General features: G+C 30.6%; 1 protein-coding gene, 1 long non-coding RNA gene and 1 pseudogene across 9 annotated transcripts; 2 read left to right on the plus strand and 1 right to left on the minus strand.

Moving 5' to 3' along the window:
- Positions 1–1034: 1034 nt before the first annotated feature.
- On the minus strand, positions 1035–10825 carry LOC149057139 (uncharacterized). 3 transcript variants are annotated; one of them, XR_016190756.1, is made up of 4 exons: positions 10079–10825; positions 3984–4141; positions 2768–3152; positions 1035–2006 (listed from the first exon to the last, which is right to left on the minus strand). It is a non-coding gene; the product is annotated as an uncharacterized LOC149057139 (long non-coding RNA). The 3 variants fall into 3 exon arrangements; XR_016190755.1 differs by lacking the exon at positions 3984–4141 and having other exon boundaries at positions 10079–10413; XR_016190754.1 differs by lacking the exons at positions 3984–4141; positions 10079–10825 and having other exon boundaries at positions 2768–3975.
- On the plus strand, positions 6468–15921 carry LOC107169767 (enhancer of polycomb homolog 1-like). Of its 5 annotated transcripts, none has more exons than XM_015519608.2 (6): positions 6468–6771; positions 12178–12263; positions 12320–12384; positions 12453–12623; positions 12690–12880; positions 14047–15921. In XM_015519608.2, the coding sequence occupies exons 2-6, from the start codon at positions 12194–12196 to the stop codon at positions 15800–15802; spliced, it is 2253 nt and encodes a 750-aa protein (XP_015375094.2). In that variant the 5' UTR covers positions 6468–6771; positions 12178–12193; the 3' UTR covers positions 15803–15921. The 5 variants fall into 5 exon arrangements, with proteins under 5 accessions (XP_015375094.2, XP_015375092.2, XP_015375093.2 ...); XM_015519606.2 differs by lacking the exon at positions 6468–6771 and adding an exon at positions 11033–11408; XM_015519607.2 differs by lacking the exon at positions 6468–6771 and adding an exon at positions 11443–11684.
- Positions 15922–16064: 143 nt separating this feature from the next.
- LOC149057140 (uncharacterized) lies at positions 16065–18643 on the plus strand (annotated as a pseudogene). The gene is made up of 6 exons (XR_016190907.1): positions 16065–16169; positions 16229–16407; positions 16465–16538; positions 17921–18045; positions 18125–18342; positions 18428–18643. The product of XR_016190907.1 is annotated as an uncharacterized LOC149057140 (transcript).
- The last annotated feature ends 4603 nt before the right edge of the window (positions 18644–23246 follow it).

A 23246-nucleotide genomic window follows, 5' to 3' on the forward strand; every position in this document is an offset into this window, starting at 1 on the left:
TTAACAAACCACTACCTTCTTCCATTATTCGTAACCGCGAATTATTATAAGGACATAACACATAATTAACGATTAGGACACAAATTCCTGCCTACACATCAATTTATTTTCAAAATACTAGACAAAAGTTCAAAATAGAAATAGTAGGTATACACAAATTCTTGTTATTTTAAAATTAAATTTACGATTATATGTAAAATACGCTAAACATGTTTAGAACTTCATGAGTTCAATATCATGAAACATACAACGTTTATAATGCGATCATCCACAGGGAAAATATTCAAAAAATGAATACAAATCCCAATTATTTTAATTATTAAATATATATAGTTTAGTACTTACTCGTACACAGTCCATTGACATCAGATTTTGTTTTTGGAAGTCAGCTAATTACACTCTGGAATTCAAACTATCAAACTCCCCCTCCACCCCCCCCCCACAAAAAATATTTTAAAAATAAACCTTACAGACGCTTCTGAGCCTATACCACATAATATGGTCATATACAGGTATTCATAATACTATATAATAATATAATATATTATTATAATACAAGGCTCGCGGTTATTGCTTCACCAAACAAATGGGTTGCATTTTATGAATGATTTAACCATTTAAAAATACTAAAATTGCTTAACACGTTATCGTTATAATGTGTGTGTAACATTATTGTTTTTAGTAATTGGTTTCGAGTACCTAATTAATACTTTATAGTTAATAGTTCAACTTGTCTAAATGCAATAAGTTTGCATTGTAATTTATGTTTACGTCCGCTAATAAACTCGGTAATAATGTTATCGCTGATGTATCCGTGAGTACTTACCATCTAGACCTGCAGGTATGCACTTCAAATGTCAGTCGTTTTTGCTTGATCGTATTTCACCAAGATGTGATATACTTTTTTATAGTTAACGCGTAACGTATACCAACTACCAAGGTTACCTAATCTACAAACTTCGAAATGAATTATCTAAAACATAATCTTCTCGAAAAAATTAGGCCACAATGAAAAATAATTAAACAGACAGACGTGAAACGTTTAATAATATATTATTTTTTACTATTATGCATACCAACGTACCTCATATTATATATATATATGTGTGTGTGTGTGTGTGTTTGTGTGTGTGTGTGTGTGTGTGTGTGTGTGTGTGTGTGTGTGTGTGTGCGCGCGCGCGTGTGTGTGTGTGTGTGTGTGTGTGTGTGTGTGTGTGTGTGTGTGTGTGTGTGTGTGTGTGTGTGTGTGTGTGTGTGTGTGTGTGTGTGTCTGTTCTGAAATAAAAAATGAGTATCATCGAAATTAATATTATAATACATAATATAAGTAGTAAGCAGAATATATATATAGATGTGATAGGTATATAATATTATAATAATTTGTATTAAACATGGATGCCGAACACCAAATGTAAGTGTTCCGTTCTTCCTTTCGTTCCACGCTAAATCGCGAAGGGAGTTTCTTGATTAGCATATGTCTTTAAAAGCCATTAACAGCAGTGTTGTTTAACAATTTTTTTATCTTAATATTTAACATAAATACACGTACATGTAACCAATGAATGATTATTTATTCATTATATTAGTTAAACGCATGCGTCTATGTTTTTATTCGTATATTATGCTTATATAAGTAAAACTCATAAAAAAAATGTTTAAAAAATATTTAAAAAATGTTTACACAAAAATAAAATAATATGTTAAAACCAATCAAAACCCAACAATAAAAATAATCATTAAAAACTTATTGGTAACAAAAAAATGTTTAAAAAATATTTAAAAAAAAACATTTTAAAAATGTTTACACAAAAATAAAATAATATGTTAAAACCAAACAAAACCCATCAATAAAAATAATCTTTAAAAACTTATTGGTACCAAAACAATGTTTAACAAACTATACTAGTTATTGTTTTTAAATTTTCGTTGTAACAACGTTTTGAAGGTCTACAATTTACAATTTCACCGAATGTTCACATGCCGTATTAGTTTAGAATATTCCACATCTACAACATAAAAACATTTTTCGTAAGTCAAAAAATATATTGCTTCAATACTTATGTTGTGAACTTTACTGTTTACAAATTCTTTAGCGCAATGATGAACATTTTTAAATGTTGACATTCCCGAAATAAAAAATTGCCTTCATAAAAGCCAAGCATACAATGTAATAAAGTGCTTCACTAGTGTATAATAGCCATAACAGTGTCTAATTTTCATAAAAAAAACTTTATTTGAAACTATTGAAATTTGATTGGCGAAGATGAAACTCAAAAAATATATCTAGAACTAAGGCTATAGAGCAAGGCTATATATATATATATATATATAAGGAATAAATATAATGTTTGTCATTTGATTCAACATTAAAAATATAAGATAGGTACTTGTAATTTTTATAAGTAAAAAAATTAAGTTTTTTTTTTATTTATTGAACATTTAAGAAATGTTTTTATGAGATTAATAATGGAAATAAAAGTTGTTTGCTTTTAGTTACTGCTCATAAATGATTGTAATATAATAGTATAAGGTATTTGAATCGCTAATATTGCAGAAAGTTTAGGAAAATAAACGCACTCGAATTCTAATGTTACTGGCCGATAAGAACGATTACCTATCGTACTCGCTGGCTAGTAACAAATGTTTTCGTCTAGGAGATTTTTAAATTTATCGGTTTCTGTGTTGAAAAGGACGTTTTTAGTTCATTTGCAATTCTCAATTCGACCAGCGACTACATACGCACATTTAAAAAATAGCTACTCATTACCGTAACACACACGAAATACAAGTCGAACTAGTCCATATCCTGCATGAAATAGTTGTGGGCATCATGGACGGATTGTATGACGAACACTACAACATGCAAACCTGGCTCATTACTTTTCTGAATTCTATCGACCAAGATACCATATCGAAACTTGTCGAGCTGTTGCAAGAGTCGGAACCCGTGGATTCCACTGTGGTCCTCGAAGACGTAACGCACGACGCAGAATATACTAATGACACCAATGACCATGTCGTGTCAATTTTCGTCGGCAGAAGTGCAATATTGTCCAGTGGCGACGCGCCGTCCTTGGAGTTTGGGCCCATCGAACCCACTCCGATTACCGAGGACGGCCCACTCGACGATACGGTGAAGAAGACGTGTGAAGCTGAAAACGAAATTGAGCCGGCTCAGGGCATTGAAGAGCCAGACAGCGGTGAGGTCGTAGGTAGGCTGGACCCGTCAGCAACAACCGGAAAATCCGACCAGCCACGAAGGTACAAGACCTCGTGCTGGAAAGGCGTCAGGCAGATTTTCCGACGTCTATGTTGCTGGCGAAGAGAAACCGTCCGCGACCCACGTTAGTCTGGCGGTCCCCTAAGGGCCGAAGATGTCGTCAGGAAGACGGCGACGTATAGGAGGGGAGGATACGAGAAAGAGCACGGAAGGTGCACGGCGGTAAGTCACCCGAACGCGTTTCCCGACCATCACCCGCGTTAGCGACGGGTTCACGAGCGTAGCGCGCTCGGTCGTCGTTGACGCGCGAGACCCTCTGGCGGCGGTTACTCTGGGAACGGTCGTGAAATGTTGTGGGGGTGACCAGTGGCCAAAACTGTTACAAATCCGCACCCAATCGCCATCTCGTACCCTCCCCTCCTTGTTTTTGTGTCTCCTAACTGACGTATTTTTTTTTTTCATTTAATTTTATAACTTTTTTTGTGTATATATTGTTCTTGTTTATCTCCTTCTTCTATGTTGTTTGTACTCGCAACATTTAAATTATAGTCATTTTGTGCTATTTTTTCTCATTTTCTCATTTTTTTTTTTTTTTAAATGTTTCCCCTTTTTGTATTGAACCATGTGTTAAAAGTTATATTTTTGAAAAATTTTTACTAAGCTTCTACTGTATGCAACGTTTATTTTGTGTATTTGTTTGTTTCTTTATATTTATGTATATTGTTTATCCCCCCAACCCTTTTTTCGACTTTGAAAATCTTACTTGTAAAAATGTAATAATTTAGCCATTTTGTGCTAATTCATAAAAAATTATACACATTATATCTTCAATTTTTCCCAATAGCACCTTTGCTCTATTTTTTGCCAGTTATAAAATATTTTTTCAAAACTGTATGTTCATTTTTTTTATTTGAAACGTACCTATATAAAAATAAAGATAATAAATAAATAACTCGTGAAATAATATTTGAATAGATGGAAATATGTGTCTATTAATATGATGCTGAGAAAGCCTGAAAGCCTAAACGAGCTCGGACTTAGAAAAAAAACCTAAGCTGATAATATTGATAATAGTCAGACGACGAAAAAAATAGATTTTGATAATAATTCTAATTATAATATATGTATGATATTATCAAAAAATATCACAATAGCTATACTCTAGATGGTTGCCGGTTAATATTGTCGTTATAATAATGTAAATAATAAATGTATAGTTAATAAATAAGTTGTACGCCGTCTACATACACAAAAAACAATAACAATATAATAATTCATAATTATTCATTATGATCAAATTTAATATTTATAGCAAGGTGGATTGATTTATAGAATTAATTATTTCATGATTATCTATCTCGAAATGACTAAATAACACCATTTCCGCGAAATTTGGATCAAAATCTATATTTTAAGGAATTTTGTATATGCAACCATCACCAATGCAAATTATCACCTTGTCGCAAACCATTATCACAATTTTCCCTTATTTTAGTTGATTATTCTAAATAGATCTATTGTATCTTAGTATATTTATATTGTTTGCTATTATAAATGCCTTCCACTATTGCATCTGCCCGTGTTTGAAGTATTTCGTTACAAAAAATGTAATTAAAAGATTGTAATTGTACTTACCTATAATTTCAAAGTCGCTTATTATTTTAATCGTAGTGTATTGTAAATTTTTAAGCTTATAAAAATAAATTCCTTGGATCATAGATTATTTATTTGTATAACAATTAAGTCGTGTATTAGAAATAAATAAATTTTAACTAATATCAAAAAATATATGATAAATGTACTTTATCTTACGTTAGGTAGATTATTTTTGTTATTAAACGACTTTTTTTAATTTTCCTGGAGTCTATGATGATATTCGGTTGGAAATCGAAAATTATAATAGTTTTTGTGATAACATAGTCTTATTTTTTCTGTGTTATTTGTTTTTATCTGTTATAGATAATATTATTCATTAAGTACTTATAGAAAATGTGAAGATAATATTATAAAAGTTTTAGATAATGATTAATGGAGTTTTAGGACCAATAATTATATGGAAGACGAGGTTAAATACCTAATTTAATATAATAATACCTATATTATAATTTTATTTATTTATTTTTTATGTATTTTAAAAATAATCTAACTTTTTTAAATAATATTAATTAGGTATAAAAAAATGTTCAAAAATTATGATCTGGCCAAGTTCTTTTTTTACCCCTGTGTAGCCATGTAGATTGTAATTTTAGTACTACAGTAATTCAAAGTGTAAGCTGTCTTATTGTTATATTGGGCATTATAATACCCATTAAATAATTAGATAAACATGAAGAAAGCAAATAATACGATATATTTAAATTACACTTACTGCAATTTTTTTTTAATGACTTTTCCTACTGAAATACTTCAAACACTGCAACATTGACGATAATTGAAATATTATGATGACCATTATATAGGTAGCCTAACCTGATTATGTATGAACGAAAAAGCGGTAAACTTATAATGTTGAACTAAAATTATCGCATTCGCTTGAGGTATATTTATTATTTGCATGCACATTGAATGTTCTCTATAAAAAATGTATGTTTTTATTTTAAGACTAATATTATGTATCCTATGCCAGATCACGAACTTTAAGGACTTCCCCACCCCAGTGTTGCAAATGAAAAATTACAGGCCTCTTACAAAAACTCTATTAAGGTAGTTATAAATCTTAAGCCGTCCGAAAAATGGTTATTGTGTGAATAATGATACAATGTCCCACTGTGAAGCAGTGTGTAGTTTCTGCAATGTAGTATGACAGTGTATTATATTGTCATCTTGTATTAAAATTACAAAAGTTTCTGAAAATGTCAAAAATTCTTTATACTTAACATACTAAACTCATTATTAAAGTTCCTAGTCACAATAGTGTCGTATACTTCAGTTGATTATAGACTAGGTATATAAAAATAATATGTACGAAGTATTCGTGTAAAAATATATTTTAACAAACATAAGTTAATAATTAAGTCAAGCCATCGAAGACCCTAGATAGGAGGGACATTGTCATTTATTGTAACTGGTCCTAATCGTTACTCTCCCCCCCTCCCAATAAATATTAAATGTCGCATGAGTTATGGTTCAGTGGTATGCATTTTATGCCCACTCCTAAACTTTGGTTCACCCACCTAAGCAGACGACATCAAATTTTACTATTTAACGCTGCCGCACGCGCAAACAGACAGTCACGCTGCTGTAACTTGCAAGACTCGTCAAGCGCATGAGCGACGATTATCACATTGGCTAAGTATTTTGATTTACGATTGTTTTTATGCTTACACCAACTAAACGGGTTTTTTCAATCGAAATTTATGTTTGTGTTATAATATTTGCGACCGTTTAACATTTTTACCTTTAATAAGGGGAACAGTGCTAATCCAGTTCATTTTGGTGATGGACTAAAGTCATTCTCTACCAGCAACGAGGGATGGAGTTGAATATGAGTATAACAATTGTATCAAATATCTACAAGCAAACAGTGCTGATCTTTTAATCTTTGGTGACTGGTGAGTGGTGAGATTTATTAAGTTTAAGCCTTAAGAGTGTAAGATACGACTATACGAGACGATCATAGTAAGTTTTTAAAACATGTAATTCTATAATATTATATACGGGTGGTATAATACGATCATAACGTCTACTGTATAGCAAATTATCAGCCTTCTTCCCAAAAAAAGCAAAAGATATTATTTAATCTATTCTGTGCTAATACTGTAGTAGGTATGTTTATTGTTTATGCCATATTTCGATTTATGATAATTTGATATTTTAGTGAACCGACAGAATCGTTTTCTTATAATTACATAAATACCAGAGTATACAACTATGATTGACGGCAGATATACCAATAGAAACAACGCCCAGATTACCAAAAATCCTCGAACCTCGACAATGATATATTCATGTTTAATCAATTGCTGATTCTAAGAATCGAAAAGCGTCCAAATTTCAAAGTATTAATATAATATCTAGTCAACAAGACTTTTCTATACTTTCATTCCTGTTCAAAATTCGTTGAATTAGCTTATATTATCTACGAATAAGTGTTGGGACGTTTCTATATAACAACATTTGTGTAGACTCTTTTGATCCACATCTCTACCACGTATTCATAACTTTGGAGAAATTCTGTATAAACACGGGACTATTTTTATCATAGCATTATCATTATGGAACACAATCCCATAAAAGTAAAACTTGGTAGAGTTTGGTCATCGACCCTGGCACTTGACGTCACCACCATTCTATAAGAGTTTATTCCCTGCAGTAATTTAAATCTGTACCGTTGGTAACTAATTATTTCTCTATTAGAGACTTCTTGCTCTGTCCACAAATTTCAAATGATGTTAATGAACATTTTGCTAATATCTAATAAACACTGTGTCTTCAATGAGCTATATGAAATTTTCATTCGTATACAATCCTGATTTCCAACGTCAAGAATTCCTATTTATAAGCAATAGTGAGAGATCACTACAATATCGCAACTATAATATTATATTTCAAATAGTGATGGAGCCCTAATACAATGCATTGCTTGTATCTTTGAATTATCCGACACTGTGAGTACCTATCTATATGGTACATCAATACTTATAAATTAACATAATATATTAAAAGTTATAATAATTATATGGTATAATGTGTGTATAGTATAGGTAATATGCATTTAAATAAAACGTTAAAAATAATATTTTTTATGTGTTAATCATTATGATTTATGGGTTTATACTCTATATAACCAGCATAGACACATAGATAGGTACAAGGTAATATAAAATGTGTTTTACGTGTTTATACTTTATAATCTAATAGGCAAATAAAAATATGTTTACGATTTAAATTGTTTTCATATAGTTCACTAACCTTATCTATTATATGTATCTTATATTAAAATTAATGAGAAAATTAAAAAAAAAATGAATATGAGATTGTATAATACAAGTAGGTATTGCACAACTATAACTAGTGTTTCGTAATCTTTCAATTATAATATGGATAGGTATAATTTACTCGTTTTCGACAATTGGAATACACTTGTGGCCAGGATTTTGCTTGGGGGTAGGCTGATTCGTGTTTACTCAGAATTGGTTTAACTATAGGGTCTGAGATCTCCCGCAAGTTTATAGTATACTGATGTTATTTTAGGTTTCGGTTCCTGTACGTCTATACAAATTTGTATTTGCAGTAGCTTCCATAATAGACCATAGAAATAATTTTTGAATTTTCTTAAAGTTTCAGTGGAAGTGGGACGATATAGCTTCTGGAATTCACTATAAGCACTTATGCCCTCTTATATTTAAGTATAAATTACAAATGCATAGCGTATATTCTATAGAATATATAGGTACATAGTAATATGGTATATACCTTAGTACCTAAGTATTAAGTATACAGTATACTATATATGCCAATCTGATATTTAAATTCTATACATTATTATTATAATATAATGGTATAATACACAGTAATACGCAGTATTATTATTTATGTCTATAACATACATTTTATTATGTATGTACCTCCAGCACAACCTTTGGCTTTGGAGGTGATCCAACAAATATCTGTTATTTAGTAATTCAACGGTACTTTTCTGTTATCCCTACTACCGCTCGATGTCGCGACTATCGCTTGACGTTTTATTGATAATTTTGATGACTTTTTGTTTTATATTATAATAACTTTCCACTGCTGTGATAATTTTAGAATTTGTAATTTGACGTTTTGTGATAATATTGATGATGTTATGTTTTATATACGATTTAAGTTAGTACTATCTTAAATCGTGGTTTTATATTATAACTCTCCACTACTGTGATAATTTGTGATTGCTAATAAAAAACGTTATACTAATATACATTATTACATAAATGGCAATTCATGATGTGTATTATGTATTAAAATACGGAACTATCTGGATAGTACTATAATAGTCGTCGAAATAACAGAATTGAGTAGTCGCGGCATCAACGAGGTAGTCGAGATAACAGAATTGAGAGTCGCGGTAGTAGGGATAACAGAAAAGTACCTTCAACTTGTATAATATATTTTTTGTTGAATAATTAATAAATATTATTATTATTATTATTATTTAAGTGTGTATGACGAAATACAATACGAGGAAATTCGATCTCACTGACTTGCTAGAAAAAGCGTAGTACGCATAGTCACGAAACACGAACACGATTAATTCGACAATAAACTATATAATAATACACTATAAAGATTATTAAGCATTATACTATTTTAGCTAACGCATACGTCATAGAGTTATCTGCAGCATTCAGCAAATGCATTGTTCGTGTCACTGTTATACGAATTTCTCTGTAAATTACAATAACAATACGTTTAGATAGCTATATTATAATCGTAACATAACATAATACTGTATTATATTATGGTTTTATAAAAAATTAAATTTTTGGTGCATGTTCGTTGCAATAGTTTAGCTTAGGGAGGGGCGTTTGTTCTCCCCTTGAAATTTTAATTAGTGATATTTTAATCACGGTTATATAGTCGGTCTATATAATAATTTATAATAGCCATAAACTTATAATAGGTAATAAAATAAAATAGTAGCCCCCCCACACCACTGATCGAGCTACAGCTATACTGGTTGGTTTGGGAGGGAGGCTCGAATTCTTATCGTACTTTAAAATATTGTTGCGATATATAATGGTAAATCAATTACTTATTTTTCTAAAAGTTAAACTAAATTATTTCACTATATACGTATATGAAACTAATATAAAACTTAAATTCATCCAAAAACAGATTTGATTGGTTATAGAAGCAGAAAATTTCGTTACTTACGGTTATTATAAATAGGTAGCAGAAGTCGAGACATTTTTCACTGCAATTTTTGCTGACGAATGGAACATAAAACACGGACCAATAAACTGAGGTAGCAGATCAATGGTTTAAGAGGACGATGCACGTCCCATAGACATATAAACTAAGTTTATAGGTCTATGGATACATTCGCTCTCATCGCCATCGTCTTACAAATGTGCGAAAATAGCGAAAACAGTTTTGGGCGGGCTAGTAATCAGACTGTAGTGATTGTTGATAATAATAATTTTTAAATGATAATTAATATTAATAATTTTTAATAATATACAATACAGTTGAGAACATTATTGTCTATGAAATGTTGTTTTTATCTTTTTGATATAACTAAAACGAAAACAATACTGATCGTTTCAAAATTTTTATGTTTTTTCAAACTTGATGATTATTTTTCCGACATCGAAACGATATTTCGCTGCCAAAGTTCTGTTTTTTATGTGGTGAAAATATCGTTTCTGAGTTGTGACCGTGGCCTTATCGGTTCATTCCAGCGCGAAAAAGTTATCGCTATGTCTTACACTAATATTGTAGGACATGATTGTAAGACGGAGACAATACGTCATGCAGCAGCTTGTGTAGCGTCCTCTTAAAAGATTGTGAAAAACATAATAATATTATAATAATTCACTACAGGCACAAAACCGTAAAATATCTTCAACAATATAATATTATTATTACACCTATTATTATCCTACCACACAAACAATATTCGACTAACGATATTTTTTTATGTGTACACTGGCCATACTGTGCGAGTATTATTATTATTATTATTATTATAGACAACAAAGACGTCGGCGGCGGCGGCGCGGCGGCTTAACGGCTTAACAAATAACAATAATAACGCGCGGCTTATCCGAAGTCGGTTTTCGCGGGCGCGGTTTACACGTCGGGCCAAAGACATTGTATAATTCCAGGGTCGCTAGTGCGCGCGGCTGTGACTCAACGAGGAAGGCCACGCCTGTTTTTGAAATTCCCGTTTTTCGTGCACGAGCATTCACTATCGCCGACCGCCGTGCCGCCCCGCGAACCCCGCCGACGTATCAGCAGTGCCTATCAAAATGGCGTTTTCGTGCTCGTCCTTCTCGCCGTCCGAACGCCGTTGTCCCGCCGCCGTAACGTTAGCGTAAGCGCACGCCAACACGTTTGCCGTCGAAACACGAACGCGATCCGACCGCAACGAACGCGCGCGCGTCGCAGAGCGATAAAAAGTGCCCTGCCACACGACGATTTTGCGATATTACAAGGAAGCCAACAGGTTTTCACATAAACCGCTTCGGCCCCGTCTCAATACGTAAGCCGGACATTTTCTATTACTATCGTTGTTCTCGTTATTTTCGTCGTTGTTGTTAATATTGTTACGAGTATTTCGATTTCCATCTCGGACCCGTCGGTCACGGGTTTCCTTTGTTATGAGTATATAGTGCTCGCCCGTCGGTGTTATTGTTATTGTTGTACGCCTCGTACGCCGACGTCTTATCACGTCGCGATAAGTCAAAAGTGTGAACCACCGTACGAACTCTCCGACTGTCTGACATACTCGACTTTGATCGTTTTTGTTTACTCGTAGGTACTGTTGTTCGTTTGGGTGTCGTTAAACTTTTGGTACTTCAGTACTCGGATGGAAATGCAGACTATAGAATAAATTTCCACACCCACTCGATGAGTCAGTGGTGGAGCCTATCATTGATAACTGATCGCTCTCTTTGTTCGTTGAATCATTCCGAGCTCTGCCAATCAATCAATTTTCTCAGGATTTCTGATCGTTGGATTATGGTCGTTGCTACCGTTACCTTCTTTTAGAGATTATCATAGGTAGCAGTAAGATTTATCTGCTCGCGATATTCCAATATCTTTTACATTTTACACATTGACCCAGATTGTAGACTGACTCTACTTGAAAATAGTATTTATACATTTGTAGACTGATTATTTAAAACGATATCATCATCCAGTGTTTGTGAACTTTATTACCATCTTATATTTCTACCAATATCAACACATAAACACATATATGATACAGTCTTAATTATAAATTAACTAGTTTTCTTTGAAAATTTCAGAGATATTTTCTTCGACATGAGGAACACAGGAAATCTTTTGAAATGGACTCAAAACTCCAACAACAAATCAGCTAAAGGAGGAGGAGGTAAGTTACATTTGACATTAATACGAATATATTTTAAACATTAATATTTTTTCCAGAAAACCGAAATTGGATACATCCTCCTGAAGCTTTACAAAAGGGTCATATTGCATACATCGTTAAGGTATCAACAAGTTTTTAAAATTGCATTGTTCTTTAGTAGTTAATTTACCAAGTAATTATGATTTACAGTTTCTGGGAAACGTTGATGTAGACCAACCAAAAGGTTTTAAAGTGATCAAAGAATCTATTCAAAAATTAAAATTTAATCAGCAAGTCCGGAAAGCTGAAGGTTCTAAAGTACCAAAAGTTGAACTTACTATAAGTGTTGAGGGTGTTGCACTTCAAGATCCAAAAACAAAAGTAGAATTACTATTGTTATTGGTCTTTGAGTTCATTTGGTATAAATACCTATTATTTTTCCTATAGGTAATAATGCATCAATATCCGTTGCACAGAATTTCTTACTGTGCTGACGATAAGGTGGACAAACAATTTTTCAGCTTTATTGTAAAAGACTCAAATGAATCTGAACGACACACTTGTTTTGTATTTATGAGTGACAAGTTAGCTGAAGAGATCACTCTCAGCATTGGACAAGCTTTTGATCTTGCATACAAGTATGTTATCATTTAGCTCAAGAGCAAGAATAATTACTATGTTGGTCTTAATTATCTTCGGATGTTTGCTAAAAAATTTAACTTATGATTAGATGTCTATTTAGTAGCATTATTGATTCAGTCTATCTAGAATATTTGCTTTTTATGACGAAAACATATTTTATTTGAACCAATAATCAGGTCATCCTTTCCAGAGTTGCAGTCTGCAGTCGCATACTCTTAACCACCTACTTACATGCCTATACTAATTGTGTATATTATTATAGATCTACATTAATTAATATGAGAATTTCATTTTTGAGATAAATAAGTGTTTAAAAATTTATCCTTAAATGAAACTTAAGTTAGCTCAAATTTTTAAGCACACTGAGTTAATACAGCCAGTCAAATATTCTTCATATTTTAAATAAATTGAAATCTAAATATTTACTCTGTATGGTAATCTATACTGTTTAATTTTCATTTTGCTAGAAACTTAGGCATTTATTAAAACACAAACTTGAAAGTCTCTTTGTTAATTTGTAATCTATATGTATTTCTTTGTTAAATTGTTTTAATGAAACAATAACTTAGAATGTGAATTTGTAATTGAATATTTTAATGATCTAGATTTAAATTATTTGTTTATTAAAATTTTTCTCCACTCTAATAATTTTGTTTATCAGCTGTCAACAAAATAACGACTAACATTAGTATCAATGTAGTTGTTGCATGATTTTTTTTTTATAATTAACAATAGTGTGTAATAATTAATAATATTTAATTATCTGCACGGTTGAAAACATTCAAATGCCGAACTCTGTCTAGCCTACTGAAGTCGTGCCTTTTAGAATTATTTTATTAGTAGAAAAAATTAAAGAAAAAATACTTTGTTCTAGTAGATTAGATATTGCAGGGTGGTCAAATTCCATAAGACTAAATTAATGTCATATGAATATAAAATAATAGATTGTCTAATTATTATTCATTCTAAGAAGTAAAAATAAACAGTGACTGTAGAAACATAGTATTAAATATTATACATTAGGCCATATTTCTGTCAAATGGCTACATAATAATCAATTAATTTCTTTAACAATTTTTTTGAGCTATGCATATTGATCACCCTGTAAAGTAAAATAGTTGTTTTAAAGGAAAATAGTAATGTCGGATTGTTATTGTGGTAGGTGGCCCAGCAAGCCGACGAACAAGCCGACTTTCAGAGCTCGGCAGTTGGATGTTTCAAAACCTCTACCAATCTATATGTCTGATGATTTGCCTGACCTGCACGAGTGTATGGAATTAAAGCGCGCTGTCCCCCAAATGCCCAGTGGTATGGAAAAAGAAGAAGAATCAGAACATCATTTACAACGTGCCATGGTCGCTGGAAGTGTTATACCTACACCTGAAGTAGCTAAATTAATTAACGATGACTTAAAATGGCATGATCAAACATATCCTCCAAATTGCCACCCTCCAAAACAACTGATACACATAACACCATTCACAATGGAACAAGATGTTCCAGAATATGATTATGACTCTGAAGACTTAGAATGGCTAAATACGACTGGTAGATCAAATAGTATTACGGCTGATAAACTTGAAGAGCTTGTCGATAAATGGGAAAAACATAGCACTTACAATATTATTGATTTATCTGACGCTAAGTCACTAACTAAAGATGACGAAGATACTATCTTATTAATTTATGATTATTGGTTGAGGAAGAGAGTACGTTTAGGTCACACATTATCTCCAGCTGTTCGTACTGAACCTATAGCTGGTGCTCCTCCTAATGATTCATACGTAGCATTCAGGAAAAGGCGTGATAAAATTCAAACTAGGAAAAATAGGAAAAATGATGAGGCGTCTTATGAAAAAATGTTAAGATTACGTAGAAACTTGGCTAGAGCATTTGATTTGATTGGAACGATACAACACAGAGAAACTCTTAAGAAACAATTGGTACAATTAACTCTTGATACTTACCAAAAACGATTTGATTTACGTGACTTTAATGGACATATTTACAAGGACGTGGAATTAGTGAAAACTGTGCGACATGCATTCACACCAATTTCAACTAATCATTATATGTCTGCCATGTGGAAACAAGGTGATATGAAAAAAAATTCTGCAAATGCTAAATACCAGGATGCCAAAAGAGAAAAAAGACACTATAGAAAAAGGAAACATAAGTCATATGATATGGAACATTTAAGTTCTGATGAAGAATTGTACTCACCTCCACATAAAGTCCAAAATGTTGAAGATGGTGGTAGTAAATGGTCTTTCCGTCGAAACAAACATTGTTCTTACCTGGCTCCTATTAATTCTCCGGAACCTGTGGATCCTACATTTGGTTTCCAACCAGTTTACATAGAAAAAAATAAGTATCATAAATCTTTAGGCTTATGTAGGCCACGATATGGTAGAGGTGGAAGGATTGTTTTAGATCGGTATACAAATGACGATGACCGATGGGCATCTTTAGATTATAATATAATTGAACAAAAACAATACGAAATGGTAGAGTACAAACGTTATTCAGATAATGAGATGTCAGATTACTTTAGCGATGCAGACATTGATTGTCCGTTGATGGAAATTAATAGTGAAATACAACAAGATAAAACTAGAATAGAATTAAATTGGGATAATTTTGGCCCAGAAATTTTCCAAGGTGTAGCTGATATCTGTAAGATTGAATATGATGAAATGAATAAAGAAAAGAATGAACAAGGAGAATCCATTTTGGAACGATGGGTTAATCAAAATCAACCGCCTACTGTTGAACCTACCTTGTCATTGGGATCTGATTCCGAAGTCATAGGATGTTCACAATTTAGAACTACAGATATAAGTGAACCTAGACGATTAAGATCCACCAATTGTTTATCATTAAAAAGGCTATTAAAATGTGACACTGATTCCCATTAAATTTAATTTTATATTAAGTTTTAGATCATAATATTTATTTTTTTATAAAAATTGTTTATAACTATTGTACATAAAATTACATAATATATTCGATAAATAAATTGGCTTTAATATTTTAACCTTGATTTTAATTGATAAATACTAACATAACATGATTTATTAAATGAATAATTTATTAATAATAATTTATCCATTAAATAAATAAACACAATGAATACCTACAAATTAGTTTGTTTTTCCTTTTCTTAGACGTTTTTTAGACATGGAAGTTCAACGTAAAGTTATGGTTTTGCAACAACGTGTTAAAGAGTTGGAAAATGAGAATAGTGTTTTGCGCCAAAGGCTATCTGATGCTCTTAGTGGAAAGGTAATAGAACAATAGTACTAGTGGGAACTTTTTGACATGAACCCGTTTTACACATTTAGATTGATGTTGAACAATACATGCGTCAAAATGGTATCAGTGATATGATGCAAGTAAATGATGTGAACAATGGTAATTCATCCACCCTCATCAACCTGGCCAATGGCAATAGTTCTCCTCAATCCGGTACGGCACCACCTGTACCTCCAAGAAGTGTTAATAACAATGGTGACCATTTTAGGTTAGTATTTTTATCTAATTTTTATAAACATGTTTATTTATAAAAAAAAATTAATAGTTCTATTATGAAGTCTGTCAATGATTTATCTTACAATTCTAGTAATGACATCATCTCTTATTTCTACCATGGAGGTTAGGTTATATGCTTTACATGCATTATTTATAGTAAAAAAATGAGGCAATTAATAGGGTTCCCTTTAAGAGGGCGCTACACACATACTTGTTAAAACGTCCTCTTAATATAAGATGTTTTGGGATTTTCACAAAAATAAATTAACGATGTATTATTATTATCTGTGGCGTAACTAGAACTTTTAATGCCCGTGGCAAAATAATCCAATCGGGCCCTTAGTTTTATAAATTTGGAAGAAAGAGATATGAAGAATAGCCTACAAAAATTAACCACCTATAAAATTCTACCCTTCTATAAAAGGTTACAAACTATAAAAAACATGTTTAGTGTAATATTATTTTTATAGTAAAATTTTACTAAACATTTTTTTGGTTTAAAAAATATATACAAAGCAATACAAAATTTCTTCTTTCTTGCTTTTGCTTCGGCAAACATATCGATTAAATTTTCAAAGGTTCAACTTCTCGGGCTGTTTCTTGTTCGATTGAAATTAACGTCAGGCCACTTAAACGATCTTGCATCATTGTACTCCTTAAATATCCTTTAATAATTTTTAGTTTCGAAAATGACCGGAACGCGCTTGCAGATGTAACAGGAATTGTCAAAAATAATAAAAGAGCAGTACATACTTCTGGGAAACTGGCTGTTAAAGAATGATTAAAAAATGATTTTTCACGATTAAAAGTTGAGCAAGATCTCTAGTTGAATTAAGTTGACTTATTTGATTTTTAAGAATTGATCTTACAGCTAAAATGTTACGTTCGGTTTCAAAGACAAGCGATTGCGATGACATTCATTCTTATTTCCATTCTACAAATAACAATATCATTAAATGTATAATAATATTAATATCGACAATGTCAACGGACTGGTAAATAAAATAATCTATAAATATAATCGTGATCAGTTATTAAATTTATTTTATTTTACAAGAATATACATATATTTTTAAACGGAATCGTATTTATAAATTTCACTAATGGTGATTTGTTTTTGAATGTACTTTTTTTTTTTTGAAGGGCTCTCTATAGTCCTGGGCCCGTGGCCCATTGCCCGTCATGCCACCCTATCGTTACGCCACTGATTATTATCTTGTGTTAGTTAAATTTTTAGGCTCTTTTTATAAAGAACTACATTTTTTGTAATGGTAAAAAATAACATAACATATTTTTTTCTATCATTTTTAGTATAAAAAACATTTCACATATAATCAAAAAATATACTATAAATGTGTAAAGTACTGCTATATTAGATTTAAATTATAAACTTAATAAATCATAACTTTTTTTTTATCAAATTCTGCAATGGCTTAATAATAAAACTATTATTGTATTAGTTCATATTTTTGACTGGAGTTTTAATTATTTATTTCATCCCCTAGTGAATCAAAACCATCTCCTAGTGTTGGCACACGACTTGAAGGCCTTTTATTAAATGAAATGGAAAATAATTTTGAACCAAGAACAAACAATAATAACGTTACCTCTCCTACATCACCTCCATTATGTACGTATTACACAATATCACTTGCCTGGGTGAAGTAGATTCTTTTTTTTATTATTCTACTTTTATTTTGTTTTTGTAGTGGCTCCTCCTCCAAAACCTGCTAGAGATACAGGACGCCGTTCTCAAAATTCTGATGACATATTTGGCCTAAGTCCGTTTAAAGCAACACCAAGACCAGCTGGTCAACCAAGAACATCCGCTGATGATCCATTCGGTATGGACGATTTCGGGCAAAGTGTACAAAATGGTATTGAAAGTGATATTGGTTTGTTGGACAAAAGAATTAAAGAAATGAAGGTAAGAATGTAACTTCTGTAAAAATTAAAATATAATTTAATTAGAATCTATGAAGAAATAACAATTGAAAATTATTTTGTTTCAGGATGGTTTCAGTCGAGGTTTATCAATGAGCACTGAAGATTTCTCATTAGAAAGTCTTGATCCATTAAAAAAGTAAATGTTTTATGGAACAAAAAACAAACAAAAAAAAAACTAGGAATCGATAAATAAATTGTATTATCCTTTGAATCTCTTAGAGAAAACAAACACGTATGTGATAAAATCATGTTATCTAATACATCATCCATGAAATAACAAAGTATTATTATTTATTATGTTTTAGTTATTATTGTTTGTTATATACATACCTATCCGAATGTCACTAATTTTATATTTTTATTATTGTTTACTGTTTAGTATCAAATTTAATTGTTATACAATTCTAATTAAAGCATTTAAATTAATGTTAGAAAAATTTGTTATTATAATTTTTATCATCATTACTATTTTTTTTAATGGATCTGTTGACTTGTTAACAAAGTAATTAATATGTTTATATAATGTTAATATTACATATATTTATTTATTTTTTTAAATTAATGATATAATAATATAATAATCCTTATAAATTTCTTTAACTTAATAGAGTATTTATTTTTTAGAGATTTAGATTAATTCAGTATATTGTTTTACTGGTTAGGTTACTTTAACATTTTGTTTGGTATACGATTATTGTTTTTTTTTTCATTTTAGAATTCATTCCACAATATTTTCATTTAACATAAACAACAACATAAATTAACATTAGTGCTACACATACATTTTTCGTAAAAACGGAAATAAAAGTTTAAGTTTAATAAACACCAATTATTTGTACAATTTATTAGCTTATATCACAATTAAGTTGAAATATTTATAATTCAAATTGTATAATGTATTTTGTAAAATTTTAATTTGAGGTGATTGAAAATATAAACATTACATCCATTGAGGATAAAAAAAACGTGTTATACTTATTCTATTTTTGTATACAAATATAACAAAACAGTTAATAATATAATATTTTTGTATTAATAAAACTCCTAAATTAAATGAGAACTAAAAGTTGTGGGTGACAACTGTTACAGATGAGCTGTAAATGTTATTTTATACTGGATATTGGTATATTATTGCCCAGAAAAATAAGTACTGTATCATTTCGATATGTTTAACTTTTAATTGAATAAAAACCAAATTATATTACAACTTACTAAACTATATTTATTAATTATAAAATATGATTTCTTCTGTATTATAGGAATGTACCACGGACTATGATTATAATTTATAATGGACTGGTCTCAAAATGATGAGTAGTGTATAGCGGGACGGGTCGCAAATGTCTGTACTCTTCCTTGATACTAGCCACTAGGGGTTTTTATGCTCTCAAGCGCAACCTGGCTTTTAAGCACGATACTATCATTTATTCCTTGATAACTACACTATACCGCCTTTTTTTAATATATTGAAAGTGAAAATAATTTATTCATTTATGATTATTATTTGATTTTTAATCTTCGGTAATCGGCAGTTCGATACTAGACATTTTAGATTTTGTTTTTACATTTGAAAATTTAAAATGAAAGTAAGGGAAGTGTTCATTCTGGGATGTTCAAGCATAAAAAAATCCGAAGATTTCTCTATTTAAAGTTCCAAAGAACAATTCTTTGGCATGGAATTTGGTGATCAAAAAGTATATTTGCAAAGACTGTTATGCAATTTGTGTGTGCTGATCATTTTCTTCCGGAAGATATTTTTACATTGTTAATTATTTGTTATAAAATATTTACTTTTCTATATTCTACAGGAAATTGGAAATTGTTTGAACTCACTTTGGAAAATTTCTTTTCAGAATATAGACCAATTCAGTTTCCATGGCAAGACCATAAAAGTGATGTACTAATGTCTATTATTTCGTATTACATTATTACGAGAATGCATCAGTACACACTTATAATAAACAAAAATAAAAATAAAAATAATGTGAAAAAAAAAAGTTTCCAAAGCTTGTCTGTACCTAAAAACTATCAAAATATCAAATTTATATCTAAAATATTGCAAAGTTGTTATTATATTATATTATGCATTGTCGTCATTAAAACTGAATAATAGATGGCACTGTTTTCCTAAAACTCCCTAGTCATTTTGACATTTTGGTTCCACTGATAATGTTTTGAGACCATTCCATTATAATCATAGTCCGTGGTATATAGTATATACCTACCAATACTTAAATACAATATGTTCAATGTAAATAATTTAAATTAAAAAAATATAATAACTTAAGCTTATACTCGAATGTATATTTTAAAATATTAAAAAAATATGGTTGTTTGTCGTTATTCTTTGATTTCTTCATAAATGTGATACTAGAAATGATTTTGCTGTTCCGCCACTAATTTTTGTTTTTTCGCCGCACTCCACATTTTGTCCACGCCGCTGATGTGAGTTCTAGTTAGGATCAACTAAGACGAGAAGTTATATTTATGATTTAATTGATCCTGTTGGTATAATAGTATTGGATGATTCACTGGCAGATTCAAATTTTTGGCAGCATGACAAGAAAATTTTAGTTTTGCAGTAGAAAAATGATTCAATCTTTTCAACCAACTTTAAATTTGGGGATTTCTTTGTAGACTTGAATTTTCATCAAATATATAAATTTACATTTTCTAAATATTTTGGATCTTTTTATGCTCTTTGTTGACATTTAAGGTTGTTTTTGATTAATGTTTGATGAAGAAAAATTATTTTTAAAAAAGCTTGACAATTTAATACAAAGTTATGGTCATTTATTTAGTTAAGGTAGTTATTTTGACACACATTTTGGCATTTTTTTTTCAATTGATAAGTTAACCTAGGTAGTTGAACAGTTATTGAGGTGAAGTGATTGAATCATTAACCCCTCCACAATTAGCTAAAATAAAATGTTTGCTCGACACTCAAATCCCCCTCCTCCTGTAATCACGCCTCTGAGTTAAATATACTTATTGAAAACGACGGTTAATTAAGAATTTTCCATTTGGTTGTCTCAAACGACTTAGTAATTAGTTTCACAGATTTATCTATTTTAAGTTAACTGCTTTTACTGTACATCGTAAAAACGTATCTTATTTTTTCCATTATCCATTTTTTCCTCGTAGATTTCAATAGATATTTTTGACAGCTAATCGGATCTAGCTGGTAATTTCGGGAGTTCAAAAATGAAATTTTCAATACTTTTTTTAATAATCAAGTAAAAAAATACCATCACTATTGTCTATTGAAAATTTGGATACAAAAATAATTGCAGATTGATAACCATGGTTAGGTAATAGCATGTATGACCATCATCTTTTAGATCGTCATCAACACGAGTTGATACACACTAGTTATTACACATTATTCGGATTAACCAGAGTATCCAAATTATTCAACTCGATTTTGCTGTTCAATGACTCATTTTTATAATATACTACTAATATTTTAATTCTATGTCATAATTTTTGTATACAAAATTTCGAACGCATTTTAAGTACCAGTGATGTTTTGCGCTTAGCTGTAATAAAAACAATTACTCAAATATGTAAATGGTTTTATTGAAATTTTTATACTTAAAAAAAAAATGTCAAATAATGTAACATACCATTTTATTTAATAATTATTAAATAATATCTAATAAAAATCAAAATAACTAAATAAATACTCTATAACACTGCAACAATTATTTTTATAAAGGTATTCAAAAAATTTTCATTGTAATAAAATAATTTAATTTACCATTAAATCATTAAAAATATTTGTAAATGAAGTCACATAAAAAGCAAATCCGGGAAGTCCGGATAAGAATATGATTCAAATCCGGATACTTGGATTTCATGCCCATTACTAATACACACCATCAGATCTGTGTGTACATATAGGTGCATTCCAATGGTGATCTTCGGGCTAGTTTCTATATTTACACGTACCTAAATCCAGATTCCTCTTAAATTACAATTAATTTATAAACATTTTTCTAATACATTTTGAAGTAATTATTTGTACGAACGTCTGGCCCAGTACCATGGATACTATCTTGAGATTCATTGCTCATAATGCGTTTACACAGAGTTGGGTCTCCCAGTAGTTTACATACCGATGTCGAGGTTTTATTTTAGGTCTCAGTTCCTGTTCGGCTATCCTGATTTTTAGGGCTCGGACTTAAATGCTCTAAAAATATCAAAAAATGCATTATTATATAAATTTAAATTATTATAAAAAACGAGAAAAAATAAAATTGTATTTGCATCATTACACTGTAAAAAAAAAATGTATAATAAAATCGGCTAATTGGATAAGTCAAAAATAGTTAAAAATGAAAACAATTAATATAACGTAGTACTATAATACTACCTACTATATAATATATAGTACTTATATTTCAATGAGGTCAATTTTTTTTTTGCCATAAGACGAGAAATAGATAAAAAAAAATGTAAAAATGTATTCAAAAAGTCACAAAAATGGCCAAAAAGTATAAAATCCGCCATGAATGCAAAAAAATTCGTGGTTAGAAATTAGAATCCGGAGTACTTAAAACATATTTGTTTTACAACAGAAAGCATCGAGTAAGACATCCTCCAAAAAAGAGGTAAATGCATTGAAATTCAAGCCCTACTGATTTGTATAGGCAGCATAACTTTCATAGATCGAAGGAATAATTTTCTAATTTTTGAAAAGATTTCAGGGGGGTATGGAGCTACTACCCCCCCCCCGGCTATGTATTCCACTGCCGAAACAAATGTTAATTTTAAGTGCAATTGTAGGTAAACTCTCTTCGGTTGAGGGTCCTAGCACGCCTCATCCGGTTGCAGCGATGTGAACACAAACAAATATTACCTTCCTTTCTTCCTTTTCCTTCA

Source organism: Diuraphis noxia, unplaced genomic scaffold, assembly GCF_037042655.1.
Source record: "Diuraphis noxia isolate RWA-SAM2 unplaced genomic scaffold, SU_Dnox_SAM2 contig0003, whole genome shotgun sequence".
In the NCBI taxonomy this organism is placed as follows: Eukaryota; Metazoa; Arthropoda; class Insecta; order Hemiptera; family Aphididae; genus Diuraphis; species Diuraphis noxia.